At 40.2% G+C, this 23,613-nt stretch overlaps 1 protein-coding gene across 2 annotated transcripts; it reads right to left on the bottom strand.

The window, feature by feature from the left end:
- Positions 1-1,791: 1,791 nt before the first annotated feature.
- LOC106564861 (protein-lysine 6-oxidase) lies at positions 1,792-23,112 on the bottom strand. 2 transcript variants are annotated; one of them, XM_014131341.2, is made up of 7 exons: positions 23,098-23,112; positions 11,029-11,137; positions 6,494-6,625; positions 2,952-3,105; positions 2,661-2,756; positions 2,332-2,447; positions 1,792-2,147 (listed from the first exon to the last, which is right to left on the bottom strand). In XM_014131341.2, exons 2-7 carry the CDS (start codon positions 11,070-11,072, stop codon positions 2,141-2,143), a joined length of 549 nt encoding a protein of 182 aa, XP_013986816.1. In that variant the 5' UTR covers positions 11,073-11,137; positions 23,098-23,112; the 3' UTR covers positions 1,792-2,140. The 2 variants fall into 2 exon arrangements, with proteins under 2 accessions (XP_013986816.1, XP_013986807.1); XM_014131332.2 differs by lacking the exon at positions 23,098-23,112 and adding an exon at positions 11,326-12,188.
- Positions 23,113-23,613: the final 501 nt, after the last annotated feature.

Raw genomic sequence — 23,613 nt, 5'->3', positions numbered from 1 at the left:
CACATTTCTTGTTAACAAACTATAGTTTTGGCAAGTCGGTTAGGACATCTACTGAGTGCATGACACAAGTCATTTTTCCAACAATTTTTACAGACAGATTATTTCACTTATAATTCACTGTATCACAATTCCAGTGGGTCAGAAGTTTACATACACTAAGTTGACTGTGCCTTTAAACAGCTTGGAAAATTTCAGAAAATGATGTCAGGGCTTTAGAAGCTTCTGATAGGCTAATTGACATCATTTGAGTCAATTGGAGGTGGACCTGTGGATGTATTTCAAGGCCTACCTTCAAACTCACTGCCTCTTTGCTTGACATGATGGGAAAATCAAAAGAAATCAGCCAAGACTTCAGAAACAAAATTGTAGACCTCCACAAGTCTGGTTCATCCTTGGGAGCAATTTTCTAACACCTGAAGGTACCACGTTCATCTGTAGAAACAATAGTACGCAAGTATAAAACACCATGGGACCATGCAGCTGTCATTCCGCTCAGGGAGGAGATGCGTTCTGTCTCCTAGAGATGAACGTACTTTGGTGCGAAAAGTGCAAATCAATCCAAGAACAACAGCAAAGGAGCTTGTGAAGATGCTTGAGGAAACAGGTACAAAAGTATCTATATCCCCAGTAAAACAAGTCCTATATCAACATAACCTGAAAGGCCGCTCAGCAAGGAAGAAGCCACTGCTCCAAAACCTCCATACAAAAGCCAGACTACGGTTTGCAACTGCACATGGGGACAAAGATCATACTTTTGGAGAAATGTCCTCTGGTCTGATGAATCTAAAATAGAACTGTTTGGCCATAATGACCATCGTTATGTTGGAGGAAAAAGGGGGAGGCTTGCAAGCTGAAGAACACCATCCCAACCGTGAAGCATGGAGGTGGCAGCATCATGTTGTGGGGGTGCTTTGCTGAGAGAGGGACTAGTGCACTTCACAAAATAGATGGCATCATGAGGAAGGACAATTATGTGGATATATTGAAGCAACATCTCAAGACATCAGTTAGGAAGTTGAAGCTTGGTTGCAAGTGGGTCTTCCAAATGGACAATGACCCCAAGCATACTTCCAAAGTTCTGGCAAAGTCAAGATATTGGAGTGGCCATCACAAAGCCCTGACCTCATTTCTAAAGAAAATTGTGGGCAGAACTGAAAAAGCGTGTGCGATCAAGGGGGCATACAAACCTGACTCAGTTACACCAGCTCTGTCAGGAGGAATGGGCCAAAATTCACCCAACTTATTGTGGGAAGCTTGTGGAAGGCTACCTGAAGTGTTTGACCCAAGTTAAACAATTTAAAGGCAATGCTACCAAATACTAATTGAGTGTATGTAAACTTCTGACCCACTGGGAATGTGAAGAAAGAAATAAAAGCTGAAATAAATCACTCTACTATTATGACATTTCACATTCTTAAAATAAAATGGTGATCCTAACTGACCTAAAACATGGAATTGTTACTAGGATTAAATGTCAGTAATTGTGAAAAACTGAGTTTAAATGTATTTGACTAAGGTGTATGTAAACTTCCGACTTCAAATGTACAAGCTACTAATAGCAAGCAAATGTAAATAATAATATTAACAATAACAGGGTGAAAGGGATGAGATGTTTGATGATATGATTGACATAAAACACATAAAATGATGAGGGAAATGGCACGGGTGAAAAATCTGCATCTTACAATGCGGTACATTCTGTGCTCTTAAAGCAAGCTGAAGATGGATTCCATACAATGTGGTGCTGAATATTGTGTAATTGATATGTAAAAACAAGCAATTTCTCACTTGTGAGCTTTGAATGTCTGAAATTCCATTTATTTGATTTACGCCATTTAAAACCTGTCAAAACTATTGTAATGTAGTATACTTTCAATTTGAAACCTATAAATTCAATTAATAGTTTATTGCACTTATAGAATGGCTTTAGAAAAACATGTTTAACTTAGGCATGACATGAACCTCTGAGTTTTGGTTTACGTTCACCTGAAAAACGAAGTCAAACTTGACAAGAGTGTGACCATTCTTACACATTTTCAGTTAGCCATGTGTGTCCACATTTTGTTCAAGATGTTTTCTTGGCTGTCATGGAGTTTTTACAGAAATGCTTCTCAGTGGTTTGGAGAATGACTTCCCCCTCTTAATATCTGAGAAGAAAAGAAGAAAGCATTTCGTCACACACAGCATAATATATCTTGTAATGTGAGTTATGATTAATCACGTGTTGAAGCATCATGGGCCCGTTTTCCAGACCTACGCCTACTCCTGACTCTTGCACTAAAAAACATGCACAATAGTTTGTAGAATGAGATGAGGAGTTTTAAGACTCACTGTGAGACGTGACATCCTGAAACATAGGCATAGTTGCCAGTATAGCGAACCTCACAGCGCACAATGTTGTTGCTGTAGTCAGACTCTGGAACCTGATAGCTGGGGTTCACACTAATCTAAAACACAGAAAGAAAGGGGTGAGAGTACAAATGTTTCATATTTCATAAAGACAATGAAAATGTGGTCTAAAACAGTTGCAACATTGATTCCGAACACAGTCAAGGCATTTCAAATCAGCCTTTTTGCTTCTCAGAGCTGGTGTTTGAATACCTTGGGACACGTTGTTCAGCACCAAAGTGCCAATAATGTCATCTGTTTTTGTGACAAACCTTCAGGACGTAGTTCCCAGGTTTCACATCTGTAATATCGATCCACTGGCAGTCGATGTCTGCGTTATAGGTATCATAACATCCTGGACTCAGGCCCTATGATTAGACAACAGTAAGCAGCCCTCTCATGCCATTACAGACAGAGTATTCGACTGTAAGTAAGCATCTCTGCTGGATATCATAGCCTGGTACTGAACAGCCATACAATCTACAGAGAAATAGTAAATGTTGGATATCCCTTTGATTCGATTGGTCAACATAACATAAAGCAACACGTGTTGTGTCGGTAACCTGGGTGTGTGAGGTGCAGGCAAAGCGTCTGTAGTAGCCGTAGTCACAGGAGCTGTCCTCCAGGCAGAAGCTGGCCTTGTGTCCCTCGGCCACACTCCTCCCACCTGAATCCAGCAGGTCATAGTGGCTGAACTCATCCATGCTGTGGTAATGCCTGGAAAGAAGCAGGACAATGGAGTTTGATCAGTGGCTAAATAACTGATTCAATCACTTTGTCATCACTTTGGCTGGCATTCAATCAAACATGTAGGTAGAAACTGAGAAAATAATGTTGTTCCAATGCAGAGAAATACATCAAATCAAAGTTTATTTGTCACGTGCGCCGAATACAACAGGTGTAGACCTTACAGTGAAATGCTTACTTAAAGGCTCTAATCAATAGTGCAAAAAAGGTATTAGGTAAGTAAAGAAATAAGAACAGTAAAAAGACAGTGAAAAATAACAGTAGCGAGGCTATATACAGTAGCGAGGCTATATACAGACACCGGTTAGTCAGGCTGATTGAGGTACTATGTACATGTAGATATGGTTAAAGTGACTATGCATATATAATGAACAGAGAGTGGCAGTAGCGTAAAAGAGGGGTTGGCGGGTGGCGGGACACAATGCAGATAGCCCGGTAAGCCAATGTGCAGGAGCACTGGTTGGTCAGGCCAATTGAGGTAGTACGTACATGAATGTATAGTCAAAGTGACTATGCATATATGATAAACAGAGAGTAGCAGCAGCGTAAAAGAGGGGTTGGGGGGTGCACACAATGCAAATAGTCCGGGTAGCCATTTGATTACCTGTTCAGGAGTCTTATGGCTTGGGGGTAAAAACTGTTGAGAAGCCTTTTTGTCCTAAACTTGGCACAGTACTGCTTGACATGCGGTAGTAGAAAGAACAGTCTATGATGGGGGCGGGGGTTTTTGACAATTTTTAGGGCCTTCCTCTGTCACCGCCTGGTGTAGAGGTCTTGGATGGCAGGCAGCTTAGCCCCAGTGATGTACTGGGCCGTACGCACTAAACTCTGTAGTGGCTTGCGGTCGGAGGCCGAGCAATTGCTGTACCAGGCAGTGATGCAACCAGTCAGGATGATGCTCTCGATGTTGCAGCTGTAGAACCTTTTGAGGATCTCAGGACCCATGCCAAATCTTTTTAGTTTCCTGAGGGGGAATAGGCTTTGTCGTGCCCGCTTCATGACTGTCTTGGTGTGTTTGGACCATTCTAGTTTGTTGGTGATGTGGACACCAAGGAACTTGAAGCTCTCAACCTGCTCCACTACAGCCCCGTCGATAAGAATGGGGGCGTGCTCGGTCCTCGTTTTCCTGTAGTCCACGATCATCTCCTTATTCTTGGTTACATTGAGAGATAGGTTGTTATTCTGGCACCACCCGGCCAGGTCTCTGACCTCCTCCCTATAGGCTGTCTCGTTGTTGTCGGTGATCAGGCCTACCACTGTTGTGTCATCTGCAAACTTAATGATGGTGTTGGAGTCGTGCCTGGCCATGCAGTCGTGGGTGAACAGGGAGTACAGGAGGGGACTGAGCACGCACCCCTGGGGGGCTCCAGTGTTGAGGATCAGGGTAGCAGATGTGTTGCTACCTACCCTCACCACCTGGGGGCGGCCCGTCAGGAAGTTCAGGATCCAGTTGCATTGGGAGGCGTTTAGTCCCAGGATCCTTAGCTTAGTGATGAGCTTTGAGGCTACTATGGTGGTGAACGCTGAGCTGTAGTCAAGGAATAGCATTCTCACATAAGTGTTCCTTTTGTCCAGGTGGGAAAGGGCAGTGTGGAGTGCAATAGAGATTGCATCATTTGTGGATCTGTTTGGGCGGTATGAAAATTGGAGTGGGTCTTGGGTTTCTGGGATAATGGTGTTGATGTGAGCCATTACCAGCCTTTCAAAGCACTTCATGGTTACGGATGTGAGTGCTACGGGTCAGTAGTCATTTAGGCAGGTTGCCTTTGTGCTCTTGGGCACAGGGACTATGGTGGTCTGCTTGAAACATGTTGGTATTACAGACTCAATCAGGGACATGTTGAAAATGTCAGTGAAGACACCTGCCAGTTGGTCAGCACATGCCCTTAGCACACGTCCTGGTAATCCGTCTGGCCCCGCAGCCTTGTGAATGTTGATCTGTTTAAAGGTCTTACTCACGACGGCTACGGAGAGCGTGATCACACAGTCGTCTGGAACAGCTGATCCTCTCATGCATGCTTCAGTGTTGCTTGCCTAGCATAGAAGTGATTTAGCTCATCTGGTAGGCTCGTGTCACTGGGCAGCTCGCGGCTGTGCTTCACTTTGTAGTCTGTAATAGTTTAAGCCCTGCCACATAAGATGAGTGTCGGAGCCGGTGTAGTATGATTCAATCCTGTATTGATGCCTGTTTGATGGTTCGTCGCAGGGCATAGTAGGATTTCTTGTAAGCTTCCGGGTTAGAGTCCCGCACCTTGAAAGCGTTAGCTCTACCCTTTAGCTCAGTGCGAATGTTGCCTGTAATCCATGGCTTCTGGTTGGGGTATGTACGTACAGTCACTGTGGGGACGACATCGTCGATGCACTTATTGATAAAGCCAGTGACTGATGTGGTGTATCCTCAATGCCATCGGAAGAATCCCGGAACATATTCCAGTCTGTGATAGCAAAACAGCCCTGTAGTTTAGCATCTGGTTCATCTGACCACTTTTTTAAAGACAGAGTCACTGGTGCTTCCTGTTTTAATTTTTGCTTGTAAGCAGGAATCAGGAGGATAGAGTTGTGGTCGGATTTACCAAATGGAGGGTGAGGGAGAGCTTTGTACGCGTCTCTGTGTGTGGAGTACATGTGATCTAGATTTTTTTTCCCTCTGGTTGCACATTTAACATGTTGATAGAAATTTGGTAGAACTGATTTAAGTTTCCCTGCATTAAAGTCTCCGGCCACTAGGAGCGCCGCCTCTGGGTGAGTGCTTTCCTGTTTGCTTATTTCCTTTTATAGCTGACTGAGTGCGGTCTTAGTGCATTTTATACTGTTTCAGGTACAGGTCCAGTCAATGAGGCTGAGACCTACAAATCAGTTGTACAAAAACAAGCTGCAGGATGTAGGTCAATATGTACCCCGTACTTGATGTTGGTACAGTATGTGACTTACCTCAGAGTATAGCTATGAGCTGAGGTAATGTGAAATGCAGATACTTTTGAATGTATTCATTAAGACAAGGTTAGAGACTTTTCCCTCTGAATGTTCTGGCTACACATCCAGCATCACATTCCTCATATGCAGCAGATGTTATGGGTTGGAGTCAAATATTTAGAAGTGGAAATTGGAGTCAAAAACATTGACATAGACTTTTGCATTGCTATATATTGCCAGACAATTCCGTCTGATGAGACCAGTATGTTGATGATCAAAATGTGGACATTAATCTACTCTGTGTGTGAGAGAGAAGAAATAAGAAAGAGTGAAAGAAAACAGAGTGTTTGTGTAACTGGCAGACAGAGACGGAGACAGAGAAACACACATTTCCAGAGCGAGGTGGAAATGGCATATAGACAAACAGACATTGAGAGAGACTCACTGGTGACAACTGTGCCATTCCCAGGAGTAGCGCGGTCTGCTTGGCAGGAAGTCAGCCGTCCCTTGGTTCTTCACCCGTTGTGGGAACCTCAGCAGCATCCGGGTGTCATAGTCTCTGGCGCTGTAAGCCGAACTGCCCCCCCAAAACAACATCAACAATACAATTGAATACAGAACTGAATACAGATTTGAACACAGAATGGGATCGAGTGCATTCATAAGCCATATACACTCTACCTCCTTTTTAAGAAAGCGTATGATCTTACATTTCTGGGAAAGGTTTGGAAGAGGGAGGAGTGGTTCCTTTCAAAAAGGATATGGCTGTTTGGGTTAGTTTTGATAATGAGTTTACAGTCTGGCTAGTGATGATTTTTCCACGTAAACTGCAGAGCGTTTAAATGATTCGTTGAATTCTACCATTCCACCCAACTGGTGGTAGGATTCTATTTATCCACTAAATGCATCCCACTGGGCACACCATGTCATTTCAACATGGACATTTGGGTAATATTCCATCGAGATGTTGATCAATAAGATTTCAACCTTTATTCACCCACTCAAAAATACAAGCAGAAGTTTGCTGAATTCCCAATGTGTTGTCACCATGCTTTCAACCATCTAAAAGCACAACCAAATTCCAATAGAAAAACAATGTTTGATTTTTGGTTTAGTTGTCATCTAAATGTGCTATCACTGCACTTTCAACCATTTAAAATCACAAAGTAAAATGGTAATACAATGTCAGTTATTACAACAACTTAAAGGGACAGTTCACCCAAATTACAAAATGACACATTGGTTTCCTAACCCTGTAAGCAGTTCTAGGACACGGTATTACAGCAATTCATGCTTTGGTTTAGTGTCCCTGACACTGTTATATCGGTCCCATGACTTGAATGGGATTTGTGCAACAAATGCTAAAATGTTAGCATGTGGAAAGAGTGCCAGGGAAACTAAACCAAAGCATGAATTACTTTCATCATGATTGCTGTCAGACTGCTTACAGCAGTGGTCACCAACCTTTTCTAAGTCAAGATCAGTTTCTGAGTCAAAATGCAAGCTGAGATATAACGCTAAGATTTTTATTTTACGTAACTTAAAAAACGTAAGCCTATGAAACATTAACCTATTAAAAACAGTAAAACAGTTCTGTAGCAATGAGGTTTGTGCAGTACGTTATAGGCCCAATACATTATCACTGCATATTGGCTTTGCTTGAAATGCCCTGCCAATGCGTTGTAGTTCACACCATTTTTTAAAATTACATTTCAAATTTGAGGTAGGCTATATGATCACATTGGTAATAGATCCGTTGTTGTATTACTTGTGAGGCACAGCTCTGTGAGCGTACATTTTAATATTTAGTGGGCTGATGATGCCTGCATCTGATGGTCAGTCTCAGCGGAGGGAGAGAATAGGAGACTGGAGTCCGCCTCTCAACGTCCCTCCCCTCTCCCTTTCCTTTGCTGACCAAAAAGTGTGTCTTCCAGCTGATGGCGAAACTCAAGTCCCACAGCATTATTCCTGCCTCATGCACAAATTCATGGTGTTACTCCTATGAACAGAGAAAGTGAAATATTCATCTAATAATAACGCAAGCCTATCTATACACTTTCCTACTCATTGCAGCTGCAGTGTTGGTTGTAGTGCGAGTCGAAGTAGGAAGAACCCGCATTTTGATAGCCTATAAAAGTGTTGGATAAAAAGTGTTGACAGTGCCGAGTAAGAATTTAAATTCACTCATAAAACAGCAGCTATTTGCTGTGTTCATTGACAGTCTCTCTCTAGTCATGGTTTTAAAATATTTGAAATCTAACAGTGACAACTTTGCTGTAGCTTTCTTTTAAGCCTGCTACTTTACTGCAGACATGGTAATCTGAGCCATCCGATTGGCCAGCGGTAGGCCTATAGTGCACTTGATTTGCTCTCCGGGCCTGCTGAGAAGGCAGAGTTTGTACCTTCAGACACATGAAATGGTTCAACATTGGATCACCTCACCTACCCAGCGCGCAGGGCAGCCTAATTGGGTGCATCTACCGCTAAGAGCGCGAGACAAATACAAAAAAAAAAACAGGAACCCAAAGTGTTTTCTTTGTTTTTTTTACAGAAATATTTGGCAATCGACGAGGAATGCCTTGGATCGCGATCGACTGGTTGGTGACCACTGGCTTACAGGGTAAGGGAACCAATATGCAATTTTGTAATTTGGGTGAACTATCCCTTTAATGTGGTATCACTGTGCTTCATCTAATAGCACAACCAAATGACCTGTATAGCAGTTGAGATTACATTAAAAGTACATAGTGCAAGGGATCAATGCTGTTCAAGATTATGCAGATTATTACAGCTATTGTGAAGATCGCTACAGACCTACGACCTTTGAATGCTATCTTGAACATGCACACCTTCGATGATTACATAAGAAGACATTTATAGTTACAGTAGGCTAACCTCAAAATGTGGTCATGGATGTGTTACTCATTTTAAAGTAGAATAAATACTGTTACATTAGTTTGTAAGATAGCCTCAATTTAAGGCTATTTACTGTATTACAAAAATATTATTGAATTGTGTCTTGTTGACAACACTACCAAATACCAACATTTAAAGGACATCTAATGCTTAGATAGTTTAATCTGAGCCACTTGCTTAATCCTAATCTTTATCTTTTATTTTTGGTTTACTTGGAGACTTGAATCCAACATATCATTTGTTAACTTGTAAAAAAGTTAATAGGCTATTAAATGTATTGCAGAAGTGATATTGTGTTTGGTTATCAACAAATTTCAGTATGTCTACAAATTAATAGTTTATATGTTGGATTCACATCTCCATCTCAACCAAGAATCACAGTTAAAGAAAATGAATAAATCAAATCATACTTTATTTAAAGTACATTTAAAGTTTGATTTAATTTCAGTTAGTCCTATTCACTTAGATTTTTGGTTGCGATGGAGACGTGAATCCAAGATCCATAAATTATTAATTTGTAAACAAACTGAAATTGAAGCCAGAATAAATTACTGGCAGATATCGAGCTATCCAAGCAGACGATACATCTCCTTCAAATGTTGATATTTAGTTGCAATGACAACTAAACACAATTCAATATCCAGTTTGTCTCCATCGCAACCAAAAATAAGTTAAAGAATAAGACTAAATCTAATCAAACTTTAAATGCACTTTAAATAAAGTTTGATTTGATTTAGTACTATTCTTTAACTTTGATATTTGGTTGAGATGGAGACATGAAACCAACATATTAAATGATTAACTTGAAGATGAAATTTGAAATCAACAAATGTTTGAAATCCTAGGCCTATATACACTGAACAAAAATATAAAACGCAACATGTAAAGTGTTGGTCCCATGTTTCATGAATTAAAATAAAAAATCCCAGACATTTTCCATATGCACAAAAAGCTTATTTATCTAAATTTTTTTGCACAAATGTGTTGACATCTGTTAGTGAGCATTACTCCTTTGCCAAGATAATCCATTTACCTGACAGGTGTGGCATATCAAGAAGCTGATTAAACAGCATGATCATAACACAGGGGCACCTTGTGCTGGGGACAATAAAAGGCCACTCTAAAATGTGCAGTTTTGTCAGAAAATCCAATGCCACAGATGTCTCAAGTTTTGAGGGAGCGTACAATTGGCATGCTGACTGCAGGAATGTCCACCAGAGCTGTTGCCAGATAATTAAATGTTAATTTCTCTACCATAAGCTGCCTCCAACATCGTTTTAGAGAATTTGGCAGTACATCCAACCACTAGCGGTTCTGGGGGGGGCAGTGCCCCGTGACAACAATTTTGGACCCCCCTAAATGTGGAGTATGAAATCATTTTTACATAAGTAATTTTTGCTAGCATTCTTTTTTTACATCCGTTATTAGACATTGGAAACTCGGAACACTAATTTAACCCACACATTTTCTAGAGGGATGGCTTTAGGCGGAACACAACAGAATCGTACCATATGCATCTGCATTATGAACATGGTCTTTTGCCTGCTAATGCCTGCAATGCAGTGAAGAAAACGATATGACAACAATAACGTCTAATGTAACTGGCCCCTCTAACAGTACAACTGGCCCCAGCTTGCCCCCCCCCCCCCAGTTGAAATGGTCTAGAACCGCCACTGCGTCCAACCGGCCTCGCAACCGAAGACGACGCAAGCCCAGTACATCCCATTTATACTTAAGTATACTGACACTTAAATATATTTGAGCAATTACATTTACTTTTGATACTTAAAAAAACGAATATTTTTACACTTTTACTTGAGTCATTTTCTATTAAGGTATCTTTACTTTTACTCAAGTATGACAATTGGGTAATTTTTCCAACTTTGAAATTATGTTGACTTTGATTCAACCAGTTAGCGCCCAGTGGGAAGTGTATGCTGCTCTAAAGTAAACCAAAACCGCAAACACTCAAGTGTTAAGACTCACACACATTCTGACTCACACCTTGAAGTTGTTGGACAATAACCTTCTCTTTAAATCCCATAGAGTTTGTTCCAGTAATACCTTGACAAGCAATTCTCTTCGTTTGCACATCTGAGGTTGTACATAGGAACTCTCTGGACATATACGGAGGCTTGGATGTAGTATGCGTCCGGCACAAGATCAGGCAGACCTAGAGGGGATATATTTGTTTTTATCACAAATGATTGTAATATCAAGAAAAAACGATGACACAGACCGTATCTTTTTAATCTTTTTACAGCTACATGTAGGCTACTGGACAAAATATTCTGGCACTGCAGCAAACGCATTCCAAATTCCAACCCTTCAAACATGCTGTCCAATAGTCCACCGTCTTACCGTTCTCATGGTACCCTGTACCATACCCAGGTCTCTCTCTGCGCCTGGGACTCTCGTACACGTCATAGTAATTGTAGTAAGGATTATCTGAATCTGAGGTCTTGTATGGGTTGTAAGGATCATCCCCTGCCATCACGTCTTCTCTTCTCGGCGATGGGGACAGTTTGTCCTGTGTCCCATTCGTCGTGCCATTTGCCTTAGTTTCTGCATGGCCACTTGGATGGACATCCTGATGCTGGTGCCCCTGTCCCCTCGGGGGCCTTGGAACTTGAGGTGGTAGCCAGCGCGGGCGTGCTCCTGCACTGGACACTGTGTGGGTAGACGAGGGAGACTGTCTTGAGGAGTCAGAAGGCTTGTTAGCTTCCCCATCTCTAATGATGGTGACAGGTCTCTCCTGCTCTTTATTGGCGCCTCTTTGCTTTGGTGGTCGATATTCTGAGCCGTGACTCAGAAGGCTAAAAACGTTACCATTGTGCGCCCATTGTATTGTCTGCCGTATACCTGGCACTTGGTTATTAACTTGTCTTGTCTCTGGTGGATGCCGCTGAGATTGGACAGTTTGCAGTATCCAAATGAATAAACATACGTGCGCACAGGCATAAAAAATGCCAAATTTACACGCGCCCATAATACAATTAATTCAACTAAATAGATTGACTAATAAGAGATATTTTAATTTCTGTGGTCTAGCATTTGTACTTTGAAACTAAAGTACATTAAAGTAAGTCTAATTTACACCAAATTAAATCCTGAAAAATCTGCAACAGTATTGCTATGTTCTCCACGCAACTTCACATCGTTCTGTTCCGAGGTTTGCAGATGCGCTAAGAGTGGAGAGGAGGAGTTTAACATTTGACGTTTCTAATTCGGTTTTTAGACAAGCTCGGTGCTCATGTAATAAATAGACGGAAAGGCTACTTGACACCGACCCTCCAAATGGCTCTGCTCCAGAGTTGGATAACAGAAAACCATGTGTTATGGTTTTTCTTGCAATGTCTGAAGTTACATAACTGTCTGACATAAGGCTTTGTGTAATGTAATTCGAAAGAGGGGAGGATGTGTAGCCTAAAAATTAACCATGGAGTAAAATGACCATTATACAGCATTTTGTAAATGAAATATGATTGTTTAATTTGCTTTTAGATACATTTATCTAAGATACATAGTGGCTCAATGAATCAACAGGTCCTTCAGTAAATACCTATGTCACCCTGATATATTACGAATTGCAATTTGTACAGTATGTTACAAATTTGCAAAACGTACAATATTGTACAAATTTGCAAACACTTATAATATGTTGAGGCAAATTTGTACAATATTGTACGTTCTGGGTAATCAAGGTGGAATCACTGATGTGTAGACTTTGCTAATGACTGCTTATGTCTTGGAAAAACACAACACAGTAAAAGCACGTCTTTCTGCAATTATCCCACCCAGGAGAATATCCTGGGAGAAAACACCGCACGCACGCACGCAGTATTTTATAGTCAGACCTTAGTTGGGAAGATTCTGATGGCCTTTTTCTCATAGCATGTGATAAGAAAATAACAAGTTCCTCAGCCAGATTAACAGGAACGCAAATGTTATGACAAATAGCACTTACTCTGTCGGATGAACTCTGACAAAAGTGCAACCCATTGTGCCAAAATCTCAGCACATCAACTTTCTCATAGGAGGAGCTCTGAAATGTAAACAGGATTGCATGATGGGTTTACATGTCATTGGAAAGTCCACTCCCAAGTCCCATCAACCTAAACTGAACAAAATATTCCAGTTATACTTTTCCAATACCCTCTTTCTTTTTGGCCCTTCTTTGGCAATGTGATTATCTTATTTCCAAGCTTTCCAGTATGATTTTATGTCGCAGTTATTTTATGCAATGAACACATTGAGGTCTCTGTGTTCTTTGACTTGGGAGTGTTTTATTGTGGCCTCTGGTTGCAGTGTGACCACGTTGACCCCTAAAGTCCTGTACAAATCTAAACCTTTACTCTTCTCTTGCAGTATGCCAATGAAAACACTTCCCTGTTGTTAACACTAGGCCTAGGGACATAATACATGGTTGGGAAATCTTAATCAATGGTTTTCATTTCTCTCTGTCTAGCCGTCTTTATACATGACTGACCACAGTAGCCACGACTGCACTGCAGTACCAGATGAAAAAAACACAACACAATCTAATCTCTCAATCCACAGCCAACACTGCTGTACACTATCAAAATACACAAAGTACAATGTACACTAAGAATCCTGAAACTAAGGGAGCAATGTTATATCCACACCCACATGTGACATTAGGGGACAGGTTGTAGCAAACCAATATACTGCATATTTTTTATGTCACATAGTTTTGTAATAGGAATGTTTTCCATTGGACACTGGGCACTTTCTATTAGTCATTCATTCAACAGTATTGTACATTGCAGATAGACTAATCAATGTGTCCACAAAGCTCTTTTCATCAACCACAAAAAGACAAAATATGGAAATATGGAAAGAAGCACTTGTTTTTAACCTCCTAAAATTATAATAAATGAACATATTGTATTTTTGCATAAATTGGCATAGAATTTGTCATTGACCTAACACTGTGGAAAAATCCTACTTTATAGAATAGGCCAGCCAGTAGTGATTTATAAAAGTCTGCTTTGCACATCTGCTTTCCGACAAGCGTCACATGACTTCACATCATCCCTTGTGTAAGCTCTCTAAATCAAATCAGAGCCAAGAGGCATTATTTGACTTCCCCAAAATGTGCCCGCCAACCGTCTTGGAATTGAATAGCAGACATTTGATCCCGTGAGGTGGAGTAGCCATTGGATATAGTCAAAACACAGTTCAATCTGAAATAAGCAACAAAGACAACTATGGGGATACAATGATCTATTTAAATGTACAGGGCTCTCAAAAGGAACAGTACCCTTAGTGAAAAAACAGGCTTCTAACAAACAGTTGTGACAAACCTTTGGCCAATTTGCAGCAAACTCAGTATGAATATGCAAATTAGATCAGGTTTTTGGTTGCTGTGTGTTAACTACATAAACCAAATCACATAGAACTTTAAATGAACTTGCTTCCCACAGAGAAAACTAAACTAAACATACAAAATATACCAAACAACGTATTCAATGTCTTAACAGATACAAATAAATCCAATACAACTTGAAGTCATCAGCATGGTAATGAAGAAAAGAGCAAAGACTGGATATTTCCCCCAAAAATATTAAATAAACAATTTATATGTTGCTACAACATTTACATTAGAGAACTGTGAACACCATGGGGATATTGACTGTAGGATGTTTAAAGGGGCAACTACAGAATTTACATCAGCCAAGTGATAACTGAGCAATAGCTTTCAACCAATGGAAGTTTAAAAGATAATTAACAACAGTGAAATAATTAAAACAGAAAATTCAAACACAGTTCAGAACTATTGACTTTTCTGAGTGAACTTTGGAGAACTTTGAACCCTGTAGAAGTCCTTCGTCCAAAGTTTGTTGAATGCATGCACTGAAACAATCTGAAAACACACAACAACAAAAATGTGGATACTGAAAACATTTTCTATTTTGGCATCTTAAAAGGTAGACTCAGCAGCTAATGAGCGGGTTCGGCTTTGGAAAAACGGAGTCAGCTGTTACGAAGTTACCTTGGTGTTGCTATGCTTCTCACTGAAACTGGCTTTCTAAATATTTTTCAGCAAGGAAACAATGTTTCTGCCGTGTACAAATGCTATATAAACAAACGATGTAGCTAGCATAAACTGGGACTTAGGCCTACTAAATCTCCCTTTAAATGTGTTGCCAACTGTTCCTAGAGAGGCACAGTGTACAAGATTTTCCTCCAGCCATGCCTCAACACAATTGGTTCAAACTAATCATGATATTCAATCTAGACTGGGGACTTCATCATTAAGAGACAGTTGTCTACTAGTTGTCTTTGGTTCCTGACTCAGGTGTATAAGGCTTGCGTGGAAGAAAACCAACCAAAAATGGTGTTATGCCTAATATGGCAATTCAAAAATGAATTCATGTTAGCTTTCATTTCAAAGCCATGTGTGCAAGAAGCTTTGACTTGGTGAACACATAGTTCTCTGTCCTCAGATTGATTGAAGGCCAAAATCAGTTTTTTGTTATCTTGTAACTGATTGCTAATAGAAAGAGAGAAGGAACAACATGATCAAGATGTGCTAGCTACTAGTTCAAAGCAATGAAAGATCTAATTGTTACAAAGAATGAATGCATTGGCTACATTTATGAGAATAACACATGCATTTGCATTCCTTACCAAGCTTGAAGAGGACACGCTCATTTATCACTCAATAAAAGTGTTATGAGGGACTGCACCACAAACATCTTTCCAGGGAGTTGATGCATCCTCCTCCCAATACAGCCCCTTCCAACACAACGGGTAGGGGAGGGGTATCCATCTGCAAAAAGTAAAGTCTTGCTTTGACGTCAAGTCAGCTCATATTGTTGTAACCTTAGCTGTTGTGCTAGCTAACATACTACTGAACAGTGACACTAGCTTATTGACATCCATATTGGTATTAAAAGACAAACGTATTCACCTAAAAATACAAGTGTTTACGCAAATCATTAGTTAGCTAGCTAGCTATCACATTAATTGTGCAAAAATACGATAGATTAAAACTGGTATCAACAAAATGTGTTTCTCTCTATACCATAAAGCATGACATTGCTAACTGGGGATCAATTAGACAACACAATTGTTTTGTTTATAGGAAGCTTAATGAATAAGTTAGACACTCACCTGAACACTTTGGTAGGTAGCAAGCTAGATAGTTTGGTTTCCATTTTCCAAAATATTTTTCTAAGCCCCCTGATTGGTCGTCAACGGTTACTTGTCTTGGAACTCATGTGTTCATCAGAAACGGCTTCTGATGAACAGTTTGCCTCTAGTGACAATAAATATTATTGTTGCCAAAGGTTTGCCGCAGATTCACCAGTAGTGGCAAACATTTGCGAACTTGCAACATTTTGTGGCACACTATTTACAGTGCCTTCAGAAAGTATTCACACCCTTGACTTTTTCCACATTTTGTTGTGTTACAGCCTGAATCTAAAATGTATTAAATTGAGATGTGTCAATAGCCTACACACAATACCCAATAATGCCAAAGTGGAATTATGTTTTTAGAAAGTTTTACAAATTAATAAAAAATCAACAGCTTAAATGTCTTGAGTCAATAAGTATTCAACCCCTTTGCTATAGCAAGCCTAAACAAGTCACATAATAAGTTGCATGGAGTCACTCTGTGTACAATAATAGTGTTCAACATGATTTTTGAATGAGTACCTCATCTCTGTACCCCACACATACAATTACATTTAATGTCCCTCGGGCGAGCAGTGAATTTCAAACACAGATTCAACCACAAAGACCAAGGAGGTTTTCCAAAGCTTCGCAAAGAAGGGCAGATAGATGTAAAAATAAAGTAGACATTGAATATCCCTTTGAGCATGGTGAAGTTATTATCAATACAGCCAGACACTACAAAGCTACAGGAGTCCTTCCTAACTCAGTTGCCGGAGAGGAAGGAAACCGCTCAGGGATTTCACCATGAGGCCAAACAGTTACAGAGTTTAATGGTTGTGATTGGAGAAAACTGAGGATGGATCAACAACATTGTAGTTACTTCACAATACTAACCTAAACGACAGAGTGAAAAGAAGGAAGCCTGTACAGAACAAAAATATTCCAAAACATGCAGCCTGTAAAACTGCAAAAAATGTGACAAAGAAATACACTTCATGTCCTGAATACAAAGCGTTATGTTTGGGGCAAATCCAACACTCTTTCTAAATTATCTGCCGAAATTGTTGCAACCCCTATTACTAGCCTGTTCAACCTCTTTTTCGTATCGTCAGATTCCCAAAGATTGGAAAGCTGCCGCAGTCATCCCCCTCTTCAAAGGGGGTGACACTCTAGACCCAAACTGCTACAGACCTATATCTATCCTACCCTGTCTTTCTAAGGTCTTTGAAAGCTAAGTTAACAAACAGATTACCGACCATTTCGAATCCCACCGTACCTTCTCCGCTATGCAATCTGGTTTCAGAGCTGGTCATGGGTGCACCTCAGCCACGCTCAAGGTCCTAAACGACATCATAACCGCCATCGATAAGAGACATTACTGTGCAGCCGTATTCATCGACCTGGCCAAGGCTTTCGACTCTGTCAATCACCACATTCTTATTGGCAGACTCGACAGCCTTGGTTTCTCAAGTGATTGCCTCGCTTGGTTTACCAACTACTTCTCTGATAGAGTTCAGTGTGTCAAATCGGAGGGCCTGTTGTCCAGACCTCTGCCAGTCTCTATCGGGGTGCCACAGGGTTCAATTCTTGGGCCGACTCTCTTCTCTGTATACATCAATGATGTCGCTTTTGCTGCTGGTGATTCTCTGATCCACCTCTATGCAGACGACACCATTCTGTATACTTCTGGCCCCTCTTTGGACACTGTTAACTAACCTCCAGACGAGCTTCAATGCCATGGCCTATTTATTGCCTTAACTCCCTTAACTTACCTCATTTGCACACATTGTATATAGACTTTTTGTTTTCTTTTTTTCTACTCTATTATTGACTGTATGTTTTGTTTATTTCATGTGTAACTCTGTGTTGTTGTATGTGTTGAATTGCTATGCTTTATCTTGGCCAGGTCACAGTTGCAAATGAGAACTTGTTCTCAACTAGCCTACCTGGTTAAATAAATAAAAACAACACATCACTGAGTACAACTTTTCAGATTTTCAAGCATGGTGGTGGTTATGGGTATGCTTGTCATCGGCTAGGACTAGGGAGTTTTCTGGGATAAAAATGAATGGAATAAAGTTAAGCACAGGCAAAATCCTAGAGGAAAACCTGGTTCAGTCTGCTTTCCAACAGATACTGGGAGAATAATTCAACTTTCAGCAGGACAATAACCTAAAACACAAGGCCAAATCTACACTGGAGTTGCTTACCAAGACGACATTGAATGTTCCTGAGTGGCCTAGTTACAGTTTTGACCTAAATTTACTTGAATATATATGTCAAGACTTGAAAATTGTTGTCTAGCAATGATCAACACACACCTTGAAAGAGCTTGAAGTATTTTTAAAAAGATAATGTGGATAAAGAGGATAAAGCTCTTAATAAAGATGTACCGAGAAAGACTTACAGCTGTAATCGCTGCCAAAAGTGATTTTAACATGTATTGACTAAGGGGTGTGAATACTTACGTGAATTAGACATTTCTGTATTTAATTTAATACATTTGAAAAAATGTCTAAAAACACATTTTTCCATTTTCATTATGGAGTATTGTGTGTAGATGGGTGAGAAAAATAACAATTTAATCAATTTTGAATTCAGGCTGTAAAACAACAAAATGTGGAATAAGTCAAGGGGTATGAACACTTTCTGAAGACACTGTAATTTGGAGCAAATTTGCAGGAGTTTTGCCACAAATTAACTTTCCTGTCTTTGGAAAGTATATCAGTGTCAAATTATGTTAATTGGAAAAACAAAAGCAGCCTCAAAAGACATGTAAACAATGGTACATATTTTTTTATTGTTTTCTAGCTGGAGCAGGCTAGTACTCCTATCAATGTGGTTTTCCATTCATCTGTTAAAGCATTCAAATAGAAAATGTGTATTTTCCAGTTAAGTTATATATACACACTATAGATTTATTATAAGTAGAGTTCTATTTCCAGTAAATCGAACAGACGGTCTATCTTTCCAGAGGAAAAAGGAGGAAAGAAATGTTGTCATTTGAACATGATTTGATTAGTTGGCTGTAATTGCCAAGACTTTTATGATTCAGCATACCAATAGTTCCCCAAAAAGTGAAAATATGCGTAGTTGTTTCTGGGTTGGTTCCTCTGTTCCACCGAACAGCAGAACCATCTGTACTGGCCACTGTTTGTCAAGTAATTTATTGAATCGCTCCATGCAGACTGCTCTCTCTGGTAAGGGCAGCACAGTGTTCCTAGCCAGTGGAACCACATATGCAAGCCATTAGCCAAGTTCCTTTGTCCACGTGGCTTGAATTCTCGCTTTCCGACTTTGGGCACAGACAGCCTTGTGGACACGTTACGAATTATTCAGACTGCCACTTCTAAAAAGTATTGGATAAGAAACTTCTGTCAGCAGTAGGAAATGAGGCTGCAGGAACTGACATCAACTGCATCCTAATATCTCAAGCAAACAACTTCAACTGGTAGATCAGAGCCAGCTTGTATAGGATATAGGCTATGGCAGAAATATACCAGTGTTTGATTTTTTTTCACCTTTCAACATCAAGACAAAGATATCCCACTCGGCAAAAACTGGTTGAATCAACGTTGTTAACACGTAATACAAAATAAAGATATATATATATATATATATATTTTGTATTATATATATGATGAGTGAAAAACAGAGATATCACTGTAAGGGAATTTCTTATTTTTTAAATCCAACTTTTAACCTAAATCCAATGACATGGTTAAATATTTTACATTTTACTTTGAATTCACATTAGTTGACAACTCAGACAAATGTAAATCAAAACTAGATGTTAAAATGACGTCTGGGCACAGTGGGATATGTTTTCCCTACCTCTAAACGTCCTTGTTCAAATTGCTCTGCTTAGTATGGGCTGCTTAGTGGTGATACTATTATGTCTTCCTCCTGTCCCTCACATACACAGCTTATTATTTTCCTCCCTCAAGTATTTTATCCAGTCACCGTTTCCCAATCCACATCCCCTTTGCAACATCAGTCAAATTATCTTCTGGTCATAATTTCCAACACCACCAAGCATTTGAAACTAGGCTTCCACTTCTATACTGCAGACAAATAAACATCAAGATGGAAATGGTCAATGTTTTTTCTTTCATAAACTGCTGGTTTCGATTACTCAACTCAATTTAAGAGTATAGAACTGCATCTTGGCAGCACACACATATACACATACCACAGGCTACGTGGCATTCTGCACGTGTAGGCTTCCAAATATCAGTAGGCTTATACACAGCATCCAGGAGGAGCCCCTAACTGAGGCAGAGATGAACCCCAGAGACCCCCACACTGTACTGCCCCAGCCCACAACTACACTGGAGCTGCTAGTTTCACTCCTACTCCATAATGATCAGTTCTTTTCAACCTCCTAAAGTCTGGCATCTGAAATACATGGGAGGAGGCAGTCTGTGGCTCAAAGTGAACCCTGGACTTCTGAATGTTGGCAAATACTAAACGCGTAATGTAATGGATGTCTCATTAATTTATCTTCTTTCCAGGACAATCACCATAAACTGTGTGCATTGTCTGGGTAATATGGAAGCAAAAATTGAAAGAAATGGACAGGATATAGTAAAATCAAGAAAGACATGTGAGGGGGGGAAGAGTGATATAACAGAGAAGCCAGGTCAGAAGGGTAATCTGAAGCAAAATTACACTTAAGATATTTCAAGTTTCCTTTTTGTTGTCCTGTTCAGTTCTATAACTGCCACTGCATTCGCAGTGGTCATAATTTGCGGTCACTACAGCTCACTTCACCAAAGCTTAGGAATAGCACATTGACACCATCTACTGGGCATATAATATATTGCAGCCAACCAGCAAACAGGTGGTGGCCCTTTATTTTGGAAGTGTGCAACACTGGCACTTATCTTGTGGAAGATGTTGCAGGTACCAAACAGAGAACCAATAGTATCTTGGTGGACATTTTACAGAGCAGTTGCATTTTAAAAGACCTACAAAACATTATTTGTGTGTCTCTAGTAGTGGTCTCACCTTTTATTGAGGACGTGTAGAATATGTTTGTGTTCTCCTCTGATCCTTGGCTTGCAGTCAGAGGCACATCCAAGAAACTCCATCAAAATATACATTTTGAGATGACACACCATGACACGTTAGGAACAGAAAGCTAAACGACAGGTAGCTTTAATCGTAATAGGTTGTCTTGCAAACAGTGCCTTCTCACCCACCCTAAACCAAATCCAGTGAAATTGCACATACAGCACTGTACAGCCACTATTTGAACACAGCCTTGACCTTCAACAAAGAGTAGCCTCTATCAATCAGAAACTGTCCGGGTAGGAGGTAGCACATTTCTTTCAAAGCTATGTATGGGATTGAAACAACAAAATGCAAGTCCAGGGCATAGGTACATTCATAGCTATCCTTTATAAGATATATGATGGCCAAGGAGGAAAACACTGAAATTGAGCTGGCCAACAGTGGAGGTAAAACAGTATAGGAAAATCTATCAGTGTAGGCCGTCATATTGTAAATAAGAATGTTCTTAATTTAATTAAGGATCCGCCTGTTTTTTTGTACCATCATCTTTGAAATGCAAGAGAAAGGCGATAATGTATTATTCCCACCCAGGTGCAATTTAGATTTTGGCCACTAGACGGCAGCAGTGTATGTGCAAAGCTTTAGACATCCAATGAACCATTGCATTTCTGTTCAAAACTTTGTATCAAGACTGCCCAAATGTGCCTAATTGGTTTCTAAATACATTTAAGTTCATAACTGTGCACTCCTAAAACAATAGCATGGTATTCTTTCACTGTAATAGCTACTGTTAATTGGACAGTGCAGTTAGATTAACAAGAATTGAATGTTTCTTCCCATATCAGATATGTCTATGTCCTGGGAAATTTTCTTGTTACTTACAACCTCATGCTAATCACATTAGCATGTCTGGTCAATTCAATGTCTGGTCAGAACACCCGTTTCACAATAGAACACAGAATTCTCTGCCCGGAGAACCGAAACATCCTCAACGTCCACAGTGTCTGGAGAAGCTTTACAGACCCTGGTGAAAGTTTGTCATTTGTGTAGTGCAGGGATGGCTGATGTGCGGTGAGTCTCCATCCCTAGCAGGGTCTCCAGCAAGTTTGAAGAATTCATTGACCAAGTACTCATTTGTTAAATCCTTGCAGAACTCCGTTTGCAGACTGGCTCCCCCCAACCAAACAGCAGATTACTGGATGGGCAACAGCCACAAACTGAACACTCCCATGACACGCACAGAACTCTGCTATTACATACTTCACTAAACTGACCAACGCACACAACACATAGCCCAGGGGCCTTAGAAACAGCTACTTAAGAACTCTAAAGATGTATTTTGTTAAGCTGCCACCCCAAACCTTAGCTGTGTTCGAATACTCATACGAACCGCACTATTTGTGACGTGAATTGAGTATATGCTATGCTTATTGGTCCTAGTTAGAATGCCAAAAGTTCCCGGATGACGTACTAAATTCGCCAAAATACGAAGTATGCATGCAGTGGACTCCATTTCCCTGCTTTTAGGGTCCATAATGCAATTCTTCAGAAAATGAGTGTGGCTTCATAACTTTTCAGTTTTTAAGATAATGGAAGAAAATATGCAGCCGAAGTCCGACGACAGCGGATACAAATGTATTGCTTTAACTAATGACAAATGTTAAGAAAATGCTGAGCTGTTACGTTGGTATAAAGGGTCAGGAGACAGGCGCAGGAATGCGTAATAGTTTTTAAAATTATTTACCCAAATTACAGCGAGCCTTGTACAGGCAAGGGGACGAAGAGCAAACAAACACGTATACAAAACACAGGGTTGAGACCCAAACAAAAGAGCGAAGAGTACCTCAAAGAAATACACGGGACGAGACCCGAAAACACAAGTGCACAATGATACAACACGGGATGAGACCCGTATTCATCTGCACAATACAAGCGACCCGAAAGCCAAAACAACAAGGCACAGATACTCACACGACCAACGGACATTGGAACAATAATCGACAAGACAATGGTGAACAAAGGGCACACTTATACAATTACTAATCAGGGGAGAATATGAGGACCAGGTGTGCGTAATGACACAGTTCAGTTTCTAGAGGCCGGTGACGTAGACCTCCGAAACTGGTGCAGCAAAAGTACTGGAGGCATCTGTGACATGATCAATGTAATAAAGTAATGACTTTTCAAATAAGTTACTTTACACGTTATGTTGGCTGACAATTTGTTAGCTATGCTATCCATACTAACCCCATAGCATTACAGAAGTATGTACCGGTATGTTAGCTAGTTACCTAACGTTCATCGAACTTACATCTAACTTGCCAGGTAATATATTAACTATCTGCTAACTTACTACCCAACGTTTATTGACTTAATTATTTACATCATTCTTAGCTAAGTGGAATAGTTGTACGTTTCAATGGCTATCTACTGAGATTTCAGAGCCCTCTAGTGCAGAATAACTGATACATTTACGAAACACCTGTT

The sequence above is a fragment of the Salmo salar genome, chromosome ssa01 (genome assembly GCF_905237065.1).
Source record: "Salmo salar chromosome ssa01, Ssal_v3.1, whole genome shotgun sequence".
NCBI lineage: Eukaryota > Metazoa > Chordata > Actinopteri > Salmoniformes > Salmonidae > Salmo > Salmo salar.
Note: the sequence above shows the minus strand (reverse complement) of the source record. Positions and strands in the feature narration are given on the sequence as shown.

Excerpts from the sequence above, each read along its gene's own strand:
- LOC106564861 (XM_014131332.2), bottom strand. The coding sequence starts at position 11,953 with ATGGGCGCGTGTAAATTTGGCATTTTTTATGCCTGTGCGCACGTATGT. Across the intron at positions 11,138-11,325 it reads TACAGGGTACCATGAGAACG|GTCTGCCTGATCTTGTGCCG; the intron begins GTAAGACGGTGG and ends TATCCCCTCTAG. Across the intron at positions 2,448-2,660 it reads CTGGGAACTACGTCCTGAAG|ATTAGTGTGAACCCCAGCTA; the intron begins GTTTGTCACAAA and ends TCTGTGTTTTAG.